General features: G+C 41.8%; 1 protein-coding gene across 4 annotated transcripts in view; it reads right to left on the bottom strand.

Moving 5' to 3' along the window:
* Positions 1-11079: 11079 nt before the first annotated feature.
* SECISBP2L (SECIS binding protein 2 like) overlaps positions 11080-17351 on the bottom strand; it is a 59090-nt gene continuing 52818 nt past the window's right edge. For all 4 annotated transcript variants that reach the window (XM_036842177.1, XM_036842175.1, XM_036842178.1 and 1 more), the window contains one exon: positions 11080-14863. In XM_036842177.1, coding sequence (XP_036698072.1) covers positions 14181-14863 — 683 coding nt within the window. In that variant the 3' untranslated portion in view covers positions 11080-14180. The remainder of the gene's footprint in view (positions 14864-17351) is intronic.

The following is a 17351-nucleotide window of genomic DNA, read 5'->3' as shown; positions in this document are numbered from 1 at the left end:
ATCCGCCTGCCAATGCAGGGGACATGGGTTTGATCCCTGGTCCGGGAAGATCCCACATGCCGCGGAGCAACGAACCCCGTGCACCACAGCTACTGAGCCTACACTCTAGAGCCCGCAAGCCACAACTACTGAGCTCACGTGCCACAGCTACTGAAGCCCTCGTGCCTAGAGCCCGTGCATCACAGTGAAGAGTAGCCCCCGCTCGCCGCAGGTAGAGAAAGCCCACGTGCAGCAATGAAGACCCAAGGTAGCCAAATATAAATAAATAAATTAAAAAAAAAAAAGTAGAATTGGGAGTTGGGGGACAACCCCAGGGGATTTTCTAGTTTCTGAGGCAAAGGGTGGAGTGGCAAGAGGCTGGGGATTTGGAAATCTGGGTTCTTCTAATATGCCTCCAAAAGTTTGTGACCTTGGGCAGGTCCCTTCACTTCCCTGGGCCTCAGTTTCCTCATCTGTATATGAGGGACTTGAACTGAATCATCTCTTTGGGTCTCTCCATACCAAAGATCCTATGTCCTGGAAACTCTGCCTTGGGTTCTGCTCGCGATGCCCTCACCCACATGCTGCCAGCCCTGTTTCTCTCTCTGACAGTCTCTAGGGAGTCTGCTGGGTTTCCCCATCCCAGTCATCAGCATCTGGAGGCCACAGATAGGCCTCCCTGAGACGTGAACACCCCAGCAGAGGAAAGTGCCACTGGCTTGACATCACACCAGGAAATCTTGATTCTCACACTGTCACACTGGGGTGGGAGTTTGGGTAAGGAACAGACCACATACGTGATCCAGCAATCCCACTCCTGGGGGCATATATCCGGACAAAACTATAATAAAAAAGACACATGCACCCCTATGTTCATAGTAGCACTGTTCACGATAGCCAAGACATGGAAACAACCTAAATGTCCACCGACAGATGAATGAATAAAGAAGATGTGGTACATATATACGATGGAATACTACTCAGCCATAAAAAAGAATGAAATAATCCCATCTGTAGCAACATGGATGAAACTAGAGATTATCATACTAAGTGAAATAAGTCAGAAAGAGAAAGACAAATACCATATGATATCACTTATATGTGGAATCTAAAATATGGCACAAAGGAACCTGTCTACAAAACAGAAACAGATTCACAGACATAGAGAACAGACTTGTGGTTGCCAAAGGGGAGTGGGGGAGGGAGAGGGATGGACTAGGAATTTGGGGCTGGTAGATGCAAACTATTATATTTTGAATGGATAACAACAAGGTCCTAATGTATAGCACAGGGAACTATATTCAATATCTTGTGATTAAACCATAATGGAAAAGAATACAAAAAAGAATGTATATATGTGTATACCTGATATACAGCAGAAATTAACACAAACATTGTAAATATTTTTAAGTATTCAACTCTACTTCAATAAATTAATTAAATTAATTAACTAATAAAATTAGTGGCCATTATCTTTACTGAAAATTTTGTAATCTATTATTGCTCAAAATATTTTTAAAGGAATGGGTAGGGTACTGATATTCACACAACTGACAATCTTCTCCTATAATAAAAGCTCATTAATTTAGGTTTCACTTAAAAAAATAAAAACAGAGCTCATACATACATGTGTATGTGTACATGCAGGTGTGTATTCACTTGCATGTGTTAGGAGGAGGGGCCAGGAAATTGTGACTGTGCACCTATCATCCTGAGTGATAGGCACTTTCTCCTAGAAACAAGGGGAAATCACAGCAGCAGTTTCAACCCACGTAGCTGAAACACTGCATTTCCAACCGCTTTGCTTCCTGTAGTCGTGGTGGTGGTGGAAGGGGGTGAGGTTCCTATCATTTCAACTCTGAGTTATCTTTTAGGGCGTCTGGGGTTTAGCTTGGAAGTAATGTGGTTTCTTTGGGAAAATGTTCTGAGTTCCAAGCAAACTGTTTACACGCTCTCAGCGTACAACCATGTGTGGGTCAGGACTACTGTGCTCCCCTCAACTCCACCTAGGCACCTAACTCAATCACAGGCCCATAATCATCAATACTCCACTAATTCAACTAAAATATCAATATAATAAAGGGTCCTCTTTTCGTGACTGAATACGTCTCCCTATGTCTAGGAACAGTAGGGTGACCAACTCTCCCTAGATTAGCCAGGATGGTCTCGGTTTTAAAATTAAGTCCCACATCCGGGGAACTCCTCACTCCTGGGCAAACCAAGATACAACTTAAAGAAGAGAGTGAGTCTTCTGCAGGCAGGGGTTTTGCGCTCTATTCTCCTCTCCGGGAATATGGAGGCTGCTCAGGCATTTCCAAGCCCCTGTCCAGGGATCCTCCTGAGGGGCGTGGCCTGGGCAGCTGTTCCCTGAGAAGGAGTTTAGAGGGACAAGCAGAGGCTTTAAGGCCTCTGCCTCAGGGACACTGCTCACCAGGGCAGGCGACTGGATTCCACTTTGTGGCGTTGTCCTCACCGCTCGTGCTCGAGTCCATTGTGTGGTCAGGGCCAGGCCAGCTCATTCCCTAGGCCTTCCGTGAGCACTTGACTCACGCTTTCCTTGGAGCATTCACTCAGCAGCCCTTACCAGACGTGCCTCCCTGCCCTTTCGCTCCTCACACGCCTCCCCATGTGATGGGAGAAAATAAATAGGAGCCGTGGGAGGGGGCACTGGGATGGGATCAGAAGCTCTGGGTGAACTCTCCTCATCCTCTTCCCCAGGGTACGTGGGAGAAAAGGGCCTGTTTTATCCAGAGGATCTGGATGTGTCTGGTTAAGTTCACTCTGGAACATTAGGGAATGTCTAAACATGTGCCAGAAACACAAGTCAAGAGCATGGATTGCACAGTGTGAGTCTACTGGGGGCCCTGAACCCATTCAGGACTAATCAAGCATCCTGACATTGTTCGTCCAGTTTATCAACCTCTGTATTGTTGACATTTGGGGGGCGCTGTCCGGTACACTGTAAGATACTTAGCAGCTTCTCTGGTCTTAACCCATTAGATGCCAGTAGCACTCTCTCCAGTTGTGATAATAAAAAATATTCCAGGGGGCTTCCCTGGTGGCACAGTGGTTGAGAATCTGCCTGCCAATGCAGGGGACACGGGTTCGAGCCCTGGTCTGGGAAGATCCCACATGCCGCGGAGCAGCTGGGCCCGTGAGCCACAATTGCTGAGCCTGAGCGTCTGGAGCCTGTGCTCCGCAACAAGAGAGGCCGCGATAGTGAGAGGCCCGCGCACCGCGATGAAGAGTGGCCCCCGCTTGCCGCAACTAGAGAAAACCCTTGCACAGAAACGAAGACCCAACAGAGCCAAAAATAAATAAATTAATTAAAAAAAAAAAAAATCCAGGGCTTCCCTGGTGGCGCAGTGGTTGAGAATCTGCCTGCCAAGGCAGGGGACACAGGTTCGAGCCCTGGTCTGGGAAGATCCCACATGCTGCGGAGCAACTAGGCCCGTGAGCCACAACTACTGAGCCTGCGCGTCTGGAGCCTGTGCTCCGCAACAAGAGAGGCCGCGATAGTGAGAGGCCTGCGCACCGCGATGAAGAGTGGCCCCCGCTTGCCGCAACTAGAGAAAGCCCTTGCACAGAAACGAAGACCCAACACAGCCATAAATAAACAAATAAATAAATAAATAAACCCAAAGTTTAAAAAAAAAAAGAAATATTCCAGACATTGCCAAACGTCCCCTGGGGAGATAATCGCCCCTGGTTGAGAACCTCTGAGTTACAGCAGTCCAGGAGTCCCTTGTGTGTCCCATCTTCCTGGACCTTCATAGCTTAAGCAACATGTTTTTATGCACATTACATGAAAAGCTAGTTTCCCAGGAAATCTGAAAACTATGAACTCTGAAGCAGATATCACCAATGCTTGCTCTGAGCCAGCCAACCAGATGGTGAAATGCGACCCTTGCCATAGTAAATACATGGCTGGCTTGCTGCCTGTTGTACCGTGGCGACGTGGTTCCCGAAGGTGTCAGTGCTGCCACTGCCACCATCAAGACCAAGCACAGCATCCAGTTTGTGGACTGATGCCCCACTGGCTGCAAAGTTAGCATTAATTACCAGCCTCCAGGATGTTCATAGTTTTTGCACAGAGAAAGCTCTCTGTGGCCAAGTAAATAATCACATGTTCCATGGTCCAACATGTTGAGGAGCTGCTGCCTGACATATAATAAATCTTTCCCCTCATGAGTCAAAATGCATTAGGATATTAGAGGCTCTAAAAAGTCTGACAGTAAGGAAACCTGTTCAACTCTGTTGGACAAAACAGTAGACGCTTGGCCACAGTCCTTTAATAGCAATTTCCTTTAAAACTTCTTTTCTTTTTTCCTTTGTGCTTTTCCTAAATGTTTGGGCAGCTTCATCATCTTGATTCTTGCTCAGATTTCATGGAAACTGGTGGCAGCCTACCTAAATTGCTGCAGAAGTTGCAAGGACATGGAAAAATTTTCTTCAATTCTTGAATTGAAAAAGAGAATTTGGTCAATATTTCCAGGGATTGTAGATAGGGGCCACTATAACTGGCAAGGGTGAGTTGGCTATGGATACAGGTCCAGAGTGTTTGCTATGATTATATTCTAGGTAGTTATCCCTTTAGAGTTTTGCTACCTGAACAGGTGTGAAAGAGTCTTTGAAGAGGTAAAGCAGCCCTGAGCAGACCCAGGGCACCAGGATCAGGCTTACTTAATTTCTATTCTGAGCAACGGATGCCATCACTTTAAATACTGTGTTCTCGTTGCTAAGGAAACCAGATAAGTGGGTTGCCAACACAATCTTCAATCTTTCCATGAAGATTAAAGCACCTTGTTCCAGCTAGAGAGCAGATGGGAAAGTCATAGGTGCGAGCCATATTTCTCATTACCTGGGGGAGGGTTAGGCCAGGTGATGGATGAAGTGACAGTTTCTGGTTCATGGGGAAGAAGATAAAATTTGTAGCTATTGGCTCTTAACAAATTGTAACTATTTGCTAAATCAATCAAGATAGGGATTTAATCCTGACTTCTAGTTCCATTTCTACCACTAATCTTCTTTGTCAATGTACTGAAGGCAGACTCAGTACAAAGTTTGGGAAGTCAGTTACAGAATAGAAAGTGGTTGCATTTTAGTTGGCCTGTTCCTTTTGGTTATTCTAATTAAATATCTCGAGCATATAAAAAGTATATAAAGAATAATATACCACACTCCTACGTACTGATGACACAGCTTAAAAATGAAACGTTACAGATACACTGGAAGTTGCTTGTGCATTCTTGCCCCCTTCCCATTTAATCTCATAGAAATGTCTCCCATATTTGTCACCTCCGCGTATACAGGAATCATTAGGTACTAAACCTACCATATGTTTTGAGTTATAAGCAACACAGGACCATTAAATACAGAGTAACTCTAGGAGTCCCCCTATTCTAGGGTAAGGCTTTTCCCTTTGAGATTTAGGTTAGTTTTTCTTCCAATCCCAGACCACGAACAAAAGGGGAAGTAGGGGTTGTCAGGAAGTCAGAGAGTAGGAGTGGCTGCACAGAGCACGGCTGCACTGCAAATGCTGATTTCCTTGCTTTAGCCTTGTTTCATTCATTAATTCGAAAGATTTATTGAGTGCCTATTTTGTGCCAGGCATTGTACTAGGCACTGAGGGTAAGCAGAAACAAAACAGTCCTAAGTCATTGCCTGCACAGAGTTTAGTAGGGGAGGAGAGACAAGATGAATAAAATCTAGAGGAAGTTAGAGCTTGGTAAGTACAGATGGGTGGGGGAGGGGAAGAGCAGGTTTGGGGAATAAAATGACGAAGGGGTGTTCCATTTCAGATAGGGTAGCCCCTGACTCCCCTGAGGCCTCACTGTAAAGGTGTACTTGAGCAAAGACCCAAAGAAGGTGCAGGGTGAACAGACTTTCCAGAAGAGGGAACAGATAGTGCAAAGGCCTTGAGGCAGCGGTATGCTTGGCATGTTCCAGACCTAGCAAGGAGACCAGTAGAGCGAGTAAGGGTGGGTGGAAAGGTGTGGCAGAAGAGGAGGTCAGAGGAGGTCTCTGTGTGAGTGCACAGGCATGTGGACCACTGTAGATAAGGAAGAAGAAGTCTTCTTCTCCGGGTGAGATGGAGCCATTGGAAGGCTTAGAACAGAGGAGTGACATGATCTCTTAGGTTTGTAATAGCATTGTTATGGCTGCTGTGTTGAGAATAGACCACAGGAGCACAAGAGTGAAAACAGTATGACCGGGGGAGAGATGGTTGCAAGAATCCATGTGAGAGACGGTGAAGACAGCAAGGAGTGAAAAGCCGTTGAATTATGCTTATATTTTGGTATGAAACTAACAGAATTTCCTGACGGGCTGGACGTGTGGGAAGAAGAGGGCTCAAGGACCATCTCAAGGATTTGGGCTAGTTGGTTCTGGACACCTTATCTGGGTGTAACGGAGGTGGTGGTGGTTGGAGTGGCTGAAAGGCTTCCACACCTACAGCTCTGCCTGGAGAGAGCACCCTCCAGGTGCTCTTGGGTCCCCGCTGCAGCCCTGGTACCACTCTTTATGCCCCCAGCCACCCACCCTGACACGATGCTGGTTCTTGCCACACGTAACCACAAAGGTGGAAAGTATCCTCAAAGCATTTATGGTGAACGCCTCTCTTCACAGAATCATAGACCATTTGGGTTTGAAGGAACCGTAAAGATCACCTGTGGAAGACTCTGTTGGTTGTTAAAAACAGACAAGCTCTCTATAATTAAGAAAAATCAGTCGTGATCAAAGGCCTAGGAACGGGCTATAAAGGCAAAGCTGTCAGCACAGGAGGCAGATCCTTGTTCTGTTGCTCCCATGGTGAAGCTGAGCAGAACCCTGAGGGGCTCCTGGGCAAGAAAGCCTTTCTGTGTCCCCCCGTTTCTTGTTTGTAGGGAACAGACTCCAGCCTCCATGACCTTCCCTGAGTTCCACAGGGCAGATTCGAACAGTTGCCAATCAGGGAAGGGAGGGGATGCAGAGACAAGGGAGGAGCCGCCAAGAAACAATAGTGCAGCCTTGGGGCAGGGTCCTGGTTCCACCTCAAGGGATACACATAACAGTATCTTTGAGCTCTTTACAGAACTAAAACCCCCCAAAAATGGAAGATGTCAGCATTCTTCCTTCCAGAGAAGATGACAGTTTGATAACCTTGAGAAGCTCCTCAGGAGGCCACCTGAGACCAGATTACAGGAGTGCAGACCCTGCACACACCCTGATCCTTATCAGCAAGCCTGCCCTTGAACCCTTGCTATAAAACTCCTCACCAAATCCTCCTGGATTGGGACACACAGTTTTTCAGGGCACAAGTCCACTGTGTCCCCCTTTGCCTGGCAAAGCAACAAAGCTGTTCTTTTCTACTTCACCCAAAACTCCGTCTCTGGGATTTGATTTGGCACTGGTGCACAGAGGCCAAGTTTTCGGCATCAGTGGCCTCTCTACTGTCTTGGCCCACCCACTCCATTCACTTCCTGTGGCCTTCGGTTCAAATTTTTGAGGAAACTAGGGTGATTGACTTAATTACCATGGCCCATTCTGGGTACCAAGCTGCTTTGAGGGTACTGGCAGCCTTTGGCTATGGTGGCCTTGGAAAGTGCCCAGCCTGGTCCAACTCGGGACCACCCTTGACCAAGGAATGGACTTGCTGTTTCCCCAAGGAGGATAACTGACTCAACCGGCACATCCCTCGTTGATAAAGGAGAACCAGAGAATCAAGGGACTTGACTGATGTTCCAGAGGGAGTAGAGAATGGGAAACATGAGCCCAGGCCTCCCAAAGCCCTGTAGTGACAAAGCAGCAGGGCTTGTTTCTGACGATGCTCCTCCCAGGCAGCCACATGCCTTCTACCACTAAGTAGAACTTTATACGACTTCTAGTACATCCATGACAGACGTATCATCCCTAGAAATAAAGGGAAGAACTGGGGGAAAACCACACAAGTATCAAGTGCTGTTGGACATCATCATCGATTTGAGAGGCTGGCAAACTTTCTGTGAAGGACCAGATAGCAAATATTTTAGGCTTTGCGGGCCAGATGGTCTCTGTCACAACTATTCAACTCTGTCAACGTAGCACAAAAGCAGTCATGGACAATATGTAAATGAATGGGTGAGGCTATGTTCCAAGAAAACTTTATTTATAAAAACAGGCTGCTGGCGGGACTCCCCTGGTGGCGCAGTGGTTAAGACTCCACGCCCCCAAGGCAGGGGGGGCCCAGGTTCGATCCCTGGTCAGGGAACTAGATCCCACATGCATGCCACAACTAAGAGTTCGCATGCCACAACTAAGGAGCCCGACTGCCGCAACTAAGACCCGGTACAACCAAAACAAACAAACAAACAACAAACAGGCTGCTGGCTGACTGGGCTCACAGACTGCATGCAGTTTGCTGATCCCCTTAACTAAAAGGTTATGAAATAGTTTAAATGGTGCATCTTAAGTATTAAGGAACAAGTAAAAATTAAATAGTTGAATCCTTTTTCTTGGCCATCATTGTGTTTGAATATTTGTAAAGTAGGAACACAAATCTTTCTTACCTTCCTAATTACAAATATTAGAGCATTTATGAGAAATCACCATTTGCCTTACAAGACGGGTTTTAGGAAGGGGAAAGCAAGGAAAAAGTACAATGACAGGGATAATCACCTCTAATATTTCTCGTATGATTGAGAAACCAGTAATTTTCAAACTTTTCTCTTATTCCTCCTTAACCAGAGCTAACACACAAAATTAACTGCTTAAATTTCAATCGTTATCCTATTCTCAAGCAGAGGGTTTGCAAAGCAATGAAAATGCTCCAACTCAGGTAAACAAAGATGCAAAGATAACCTGGGGAATCTGCACACCTAAGTAGGTACCACTTTTACTCACATCACTCTTCCTCTAATAGATAAGGGTGCAACCAACACTGCCTTAAATCAGAGTCCCACCACAGGAAGGCTGTGGTTATTACCTGTGCCCTCTAGTAATTCAAGGCTATGACCAAGCCTGATGCTTCTGAGAAGACAAAGCACTCATTCCCTCCACAGAAACCTGTACTACTCCAGGCCCCAAACCACAGCTAACTCACAATTGCATTCTCTGGTTGCTCAGCTAAGAGCTCCAAATTTCATGCAATTCAGTTATCTTATTTGCTCTAACCCTCTGTACCTTGAATACGGGCAGCCAGGTTATAGCCACACAGTTACCCAACGCATTTCTGCAAGAATAAATCTCTTTCCTTGCCAGAGGGTTGCCAAATAATTACTCAAAGTGTCAGAAAGATGGGAGGAGCAGGGTGAGGGGAAATAAAAGAGATTGAGACTGGGTCCAAAATGGAAACATCTCCCCCTTTTCCAAACTCTGCATTGTGGGAGCTCCGGTGAAACATGCTTTGGCCCTGTGATCCACAAGGCTGCCATTATTACCTATAATGTAATAAGCCAGGTGTCATATTTCATGTGTCAGAAGAACCCATATTAAGCTAAAATACTGAATTGCTAATTTAGAAATTTCCAATGATTGAACTAAAAGTGTGATCTAAATGTCTTTTGATGGTGTTCTCTTTCTAAAATGAAATACTTATGTGTTTGGCTCCTGAGTTCTGAGCTTAGACTCAGAACTAAGCACCTTTTATGGTCAGGCCCATAGTTCAGGATACTTCTCTCCCCTCTCTCCTCACTTAAAAAAAAAGTTATTAATATTATATGGTAGCCTTTGACTGTTTTCAGGTGCCATTAACACCCTCTTCTGGTCACTTCTAAGAAAACCTCATCACTGTTAGGAAAGGAACTCTGTCAGCAGTAGTACAAATTTTGGTCCAAAAAAGGGAACTATCCTGATAACAACTGAGAGGCAACCCTCCTTTCTCTTTGTGATCACCAAAACTTAATTTTTCAATATGAAAATTAGTGAACCTATTATTTTCTCACAGATGAGTTTTCAGATTCCCTCCACTTCATTGTGATACAGTGACAAGGTCTGAGACAACTCCAGGCAACGGGTTATCAGGTGAGGCTCAATAAATCCAGTCTCTGAGGCAATCAGTTCAGTCCCGGCAGATCTCACATTGCAGAAGACACGTGATGAGGGGAAGCCCTGCTTAGTTTGCACACACTGAGCATTTTGTGCTGACAACATAGAAGACATAGTGAATAAAAGCACAGACTTGACCACAGGACTGAGTTTGAATCCCAGTTCTGCTCATTCACCAGCTGTGGAAGCTTGGGCAAGTTACTTAATATTTCCATGATTATTTCATCATCTAAAAAGTGAGAAATTATAATAGTATTTCCTCATAGGGCTGCTGAGGATTAAATGAGTTAATATTGGGAAATGGCTTAGAACAATGTCTGGCACAGAGTAACTAGCATAAAAAGGAGAAGGAATTGGTAAGAGCCTTTTCCTAACACTAAGATGGTCTCTGGTGAGATGGTTAGACCCATGCCACAGATCACACCAACCATAGAGATTTTTACTAGTTACTCCTTCCTGCAGATTTTACCTTCTTTGGGCAAACCCATGAGAGCACTAAGGGATACCACAAGCTGGACTCTTTTTTCTCTATCCTACATGTTGGGCAAGTCAGGAATTCCTCAAGCACCTATTCTGAAATGATAGACTACATTTCAATAATCATTTTATTAGTTACAGAAGAATTTCCACTAGTATTTACATAGTGCAAAAAAGCTGTTATTACCCCTATAATGTGATATAGCAATCATCCTTCATACAGCAAAAGACCTATCAAGATGAAAATCCCTTCATGTTATAATTCACACTAACTTTGCTAGTTTTTAATTAGAGCATTACAATTAAGACAGTAAATTATAAATTCATGTGGTATATTTAGAAATTAAATTACAAAATAATACAAATCCTCTTAAGGTGTGATGTGCCAACAAAGTTTAAATTTTTATCATTAATTAGAATTCAGATTTCAGATTAGGCAAACAGTTTGGCTGATTCTGTGATGTGTGTAAAGGTTGGAAGGAACAAGGGAGGAAGAAGATAAATTATTTCACACAAAAATTTTTAAATCAAAAAAAGATAAAGTGTTTAAATGGATAAGTTAATGTTCTACTTTGTTGACACAACATACAGAAAATACTTAAATGACAGGTTTTTTTTTTTTTAAGCAAACAGCAGCTTTACAAACACTAATACTTCTTTATATATATATTAAAGTAACAATGTGTTAGGATTGAACAGTTTTGTGTTAAAGAGTTGAAAAATGAATGTGGAGCTCACTACTCATTTGCACACTGTAATTCCCACCCCACCCACCTCCCCCAGCTTATTAAGAAATCAGACGATTACATTATTTGGATATTAATTTCTCAATATTTGAACTATGTGAATTCCTTTTGACTAATTCTTTTCCAAATACTGGAAGCATATAAAATACCATCTCTGCAAAAATGACGTCCAGTCAGAGCCTTTAAAATCTTTTCAATGTATAACACATTTTTTCCCACGTTTAGTCAAAAGAAATATATTACAACATTTACAAACATATTTAAACCAAAAGTTAAGCTAATATGAACACTGTCTCTTGAGAAGTAATCTTCACAGCAAACAAACCTACTGAAGCAGAAATCTAGTTTTGGGAGTGCAATTCGTATTTTAATTCATATATTTATGTATTGAAATAGAAATCTAATATTATTGCCAGTAAAACAACCTCTAAACACGAAGAAAAAAATCACTATGGTTTTTATTTCCTGTGATGATGAACCTTTATTCTTAGCATTAGATCTCTCTAGATCTCCAAAGAGCTACTCACCCCAGATCCAAAAAACTTTCCTAATTTTCACACCTCTGCCTGCATATAATATACACAAAATTCCAGAATTTATCAAAAGGAAACGAATTATAAAGACATTATCAATACTTATTTAAGCATATGTTCTACACAGTAGCATTTCCTTTAATAAATTTTGGGTTGTCCTCTAGAGGTGACCTGTCTCATGTAAAAAAGGCCATGGTCCCTTGGGTTTGCTGGCAGAAGATACTGCACGTGCAAGAGCGTTTATCAAACACACAACTGAACACTTCTGAAGTCTATAGGAAAATTCAAAGTTATTGGTGTTCTGAAGATTTCTTCAACTTCCCTTTTGATACAAATGTCAAAAATCTAAAATGACAATTCTCATTCAGTAGAGATATAAAATATAAGAAACCTTTGAAAGCTACTCATTACCTTAAGATCAAGAGTTATTTGAATCACTGACACCAAGCAAAGGAACTTTACACCATTAAAAAGTATGCAAAATTTTTCAATATACTTTTAAGATTGTCAGTAGTTCAAAACCTCTATCATTTCTTTAAACCAACTAACACTTCCAAATGTACAGAGACAGTAGGATCTGCCACATATAAATCCATGATTACTATTTCAGAGGCTTCATTCCTTACATGCTACATACCTTTAAGTACTGGATACTTTCTGCCTAAGTAAAGTCTATACTGAAGAACAGTTTAGACAGGACAGTACAATAACGTCCCCTTTTAGCACACTAATAAAGTTGATAGACTGACATTTCCTACACAGCAATGCTCCTAAGCTTTCACAATTCACAAATAACTAAGTCATCAACCAAGAATCTGGTCTCTCCAGTAATTAAATGTTGGGATGATCAATAAATACATCAATACTAGAACAGTAGTCCCAATGCATTCAGTAAAGAATCTGCCCAATTCTTCCCTCTCACCTCTGTGAGGCAAAGCTCTGCCCCATAAAACCTGGGCAGGGAAAATATGCCTCCCTCTTCAGTTCTGTGCCTGCTTATCAGAGTTGGAAGTGTAAAGCTGGCATGCATGTGTGTGTGTGTACGCAGACACGTGTGTTGGTTAACTGGAGGTGGTGGGTGGTTGGAGGGAAGACAGAAAAATAGGTAATTTGTAATTCTCCCACCATTATAAACTTGCAGAGGTCACTACCAGGTGGTGACTGACTAGCAAAACATTTAGCTCAGTAACTTTAACTTCGCCCAAGGAGGTACAAACATTCCAGGAGAAGGGTAGAGATAAATAACAGTGATAAAGAATTAATACCTGTGCCTATCTCCACACTCTAAAATCATCTAACAGTTTCAGCACAATTAGAACTTTCTCTTTTCTTCAAAACTTCCTCTTCCAAACCTTGATTATCAGGATACACGTTACAATTGCATAAAGTTCCTTTCCCTGACTCCCGTCAGTAACTGTGGTCAGTGTTAGCTGGCAGGTGCTCAAGGTTAGGGACAAAATATTTTTCTTAAAAGGTGCAACGGTTTTTCACTCAGGACAAGTATGACTACCCAATCAGATCCATATTTTAAGTCCAGAGAATCCCAAATCAGAAGCATGCAGGAGAACACACCAGTGTAAGACTCTGCTTCTGGGTAGTTTACAATTAAGTGCTGCAGTCATACAACCGGTTACAATTATTCACCTGTCAAAATTTGCCTAATTGTATGCAAATACAACTATGTACAAGAGCATTCCTGAGGTAAGTAAGAAGCAAATGTGAAACAGAACCCAGAATGTCCTATCATGGGTGACTTCTCACTATTAAAGACAACATATCTAACTTTCCACAAATAAGGCCAGCTCTAATCTACCATGGTGGCTCCTTTGCTAGCCTAAGTATTGGAGGCTCTGTCTTAGCCCGTCCCAACTTTAATCAATTACCATGATCAGTGACTTCTGAAATAAGCATTTGTGGACTAAATAGAAGTTGCATCCATTTTTAATACAGAACACTTCGTGAACTTAGTTACCCTCAGCCATTTTTTTAGTTTTCTAACTCTACCTCCAGTTCTTTTTTAAAGAAGCCCAAACAACTTTTTGGTCAGACAACTTAAGAGTATAGGACGTGTAGTCCTGAAGCAAACACTGGTAACTGCTCCTTTCCTTAGAACCTTAACCTTTAACTTTCAAAATGACTAAATAGGCATTTTAAGTTTACTTTCTTTAAAACCTGGTCTTCTTTTTTAATCGTTATTTTCCATAACAAAATAAGCTGAAACAATTCTGAATTTTCCGTACAGTTCTTAGAAAGACACTTAGATGCTAATTAAAAGCTAAGCTATGGATCATAACAAAACAAGTAAAAGACAGCTACAAAAATATTTGTCAGGAATTAAATACATATATTAAATACTGGACAGTGCAAAATGTTGAGATGAAGCATGAAAGATAATGGCTGCAACCCTTACACAGTTGGAGATAGATAGCTGACATTTCCTGAGTTATAGATTTGGGGGCGTATAATTAGAATCAGAGTGCTCCTTGTTCAGCGAGCTGCAGTTGCTGGGCTTCTGCTGTTCCTGACTTGCTTGATGGTCAGTAGTCCAGGCCTCGCTATCCATCCCTGGCTCTAGCACCTCAGCAGCCTCTGCTTCCTCTTCCCCACTTTGCTCTGCATTGTCTTCCTCAGAACCATTAAGGGCTTTTCCAAGTTGAAGAGTTTCCATCGTTCTCTGAGTCTCAGAGACCCAAGACTCAATTCTACTATTGAGCTGCACTTCTACAGATGTGGGTTCATGAGTATAATCTTCCTCCTCCTCCTCATCTTCATCATCCTCTTCTTCCAGCATGCCAGGTACAAGAGTGCTGGTGGTGCTGGTGATGGAGGAATTCAAAAGATCCCGGCCACTGCCATCCAAAGAGCCGGTCTCCGTACTCTGCTGTGAGGCCCATTCCAGGTCATCTGGCTTCACTTCCTCTCTATCACTCACCGTTGATTTTCCGGGGTTTGTAGCTGAGGTAGTACTGCCTGCAACCACTGATGATGGCTGTTTACCAACAGGGGCTGTGTCAAATGGAAGTTTACTGGGTTTTTCAGATGTGCTGTGCTTACAGGAAACTTCTCTCTCATTTTCTGATGTTTCCAATGCATCCGAAGTTTCCACCATGTTTCTCCAATTTGTTTCTGCAAATATCAAACAGATTTTTTAAAAACCAGAACACTGTTTCAGAATCATGCAACTCTTAAAAGAGGGAAGAACAAACTACAGAAATCTGCTGGCTCACCAACTGACTGGAATGTTATAAATGGAAAACGGTTCTCAAATTTTTTGCTTCTCAAAAAAACCCAGCATATTTAACATAAAGAAACAAAGAGGCCAAAATAAGTATATTAATGCTTCAGAATGCAAAAGATCTAATACTAACAGGAGCTCACTGACTCTAATATATAAAATCCATGTATTCATAAAAATCAATGAATTGCCTAACTTTTTTTGGCCCTGAAGTGTCCTGGGCTCAAGGATCCACAAGTCACAGATGGCAGAGCCAAGATGTCCATCAGAAAAAAAAAGAGAGAAAGAAATAGTTCTGATTTAACAGGCTTATATTGTGCTCCTTTAGCAAGTTAGAGCTGTCTTTTGGCCTGTAATGGAACTTGTGTTTCCATTTATAAGCAAAGATGCCATGCATGCACTTCTAATATTTGTGAAAATGTGTTTTATAACATATGTATGTTGCCTGGCTTACCAAGTGACTTTGAAGCCAAAAAATAATAAAGTGTTATTATATAATACAGTGGTGATCATCTAAATTATTTTTAACAACAGGTAGTCAGTTTAGAGCAAAAAATGTACTAGGAATCAGGAGATGAAGAAGAACAACTCTCCCACCTATTTTTTTGTGCGTTTTATTTTTTTTTCCATTTAATTTTTTTATCACCGAGGTATAATTGACATAAAACATTATATTATTACAGTTTCAGGTGTACAACATAATGATTCAGTATTTGCATATACTGAGAAATGATCACTACAAGAGGTCTAGTTAACATCCATCCCCATTAATAAATAATTACAAATTTTTTTTAAGATCTACCCTCTTAGCAACTTTCAAATACACGATACAATAATATTAATTGTAGTCACCATGCTGTACATTAGATCTCCAAGCCATATTTATTTTATAACTGGAAGGTGGTAACTTTTTACCCCCTTCACCAATTTCGCCCACCCCCAGCCCCCCCTGCCTCTGGCAACCACCAATCTGTTCTCTGTATCTATGCGCTTCGGGAGTTTTCTCTGGGTTTTTTTTGTTTATGTTTTGTTTTGTTTTGTTTTGAAGATTCCACATATAAATGAGATGATACGGTGTTTGTCTTTCTTTGTCTGACTTATTTCACTTAGCATAATGTCCTCGAGGCTCATCCTTATTATCACAAATGGCAAGATTTCATTCTTTTTAATAGCTGAATAATATTCCACGGTGTGTGTGTATATATATATATATATATATACAAACACACACCACATCTTCTTTATACACTGATCTTCTTTACCCATTTATCCGTCAATGGACATTAAGTTGTTTCCATATCTTGGTTATTGTAAATAATGCTGCAATAAACATGGGGGGTGAATGCATCTTTTTTGAGCTAGTGTTTTTGTTTTCTTCAGATAAATACACAGGAGTGGAATTGCTCGATCATACGGTAGTTCTCATCTTAATATTTTGAGGAACCTCCATATTGTTTTCCTTAGTGGCTGCACCAACTTACATTCCCATGAGTAGTGCACAAGGGCTCCCTTTGCTCCACATCCTTGCAAACATCTGTTATTTTTTGTCTTTCTGATAATAGCCAACTAACAGGTTGTGAGCTGATATTTCATTTTGGATTTGATTGGCATTTCTCTGATGACTGGTGATGTTGAGCATCTTTTCATGTACCTGTTGGTCATCTGTGTGTCTTTCTTTGGAAAAATGTCTATTCAGATCCTCTGCCCAATTTTAAATCGGATTTTTTTTTTGCTATTGAGTTGTATGAGTTCTTTATATATTTTGGTTATTAATCCCTCATCAGATACATCACTTGCAAATATATTTTCTCCCATTCAGTAGGCTGCCTTTTCATTTTGTTGATGGTTTCCTTTGCTGTACAGAAGCTGTTTGATTTGGTGTAGTCCCACTTATTTTTGCCTTTTCTTAAAAAATAAAAATCCCCTTCTATTTGCATTGTAGCTGCTATTTGCATTTTACAGGCATAATGATCAAGCTGTAGTGATAAAGCAAGCCTATTCATACAAATATAGTTAACTTGATTGCCCCCTATCAATTATATATTGCTACAGACCATATTTTGGCCACCTGGAGTCAGGGCACATGGTTTGGGAAAAAAACCTTCCTTTCCTGCAGCTACTTCAAATGTAGAACAGGTCTTTCCACTTGCATTCCTACCTCATGACAAAAAATCTAGTCCTCCTACTTTATTCTCATTCTCAGTTAATAACATCCTTTTCAGTCTCAAAGCAGAAGAAACCTTATAGTAATCCTTGATCCTATCTTTCTCCCTTACCATATCCCTTCATTCCATTGAACTCATAACTATACCATGTCACTTCGAGCCCCAAAATTATTAAATTTGGTCACTACTGCCTTAGCTCAAGCCTCCTTTACCT

Source organism: Balaenoptera musculus, chromosome 2 (assembly GCF_009873245.2).
Source record: "Balaenoptera musculus isolate JJ_BM4_2016_0621 chromosome 2, mBalMus1.pri.v3, whole genome shotgun sequence".
NCBI lineage: Eukaryota > Metazoa > Chordata > Mammalia > Artiodactyla > Balaenopteridae > Balaenoptera > Balaenoptera musculus.
The sequence above is the reverse complement of the archived record's forward strand: the minus strand, read 5'-3'. Positions and strand labels throughout refer to the sequence as shown.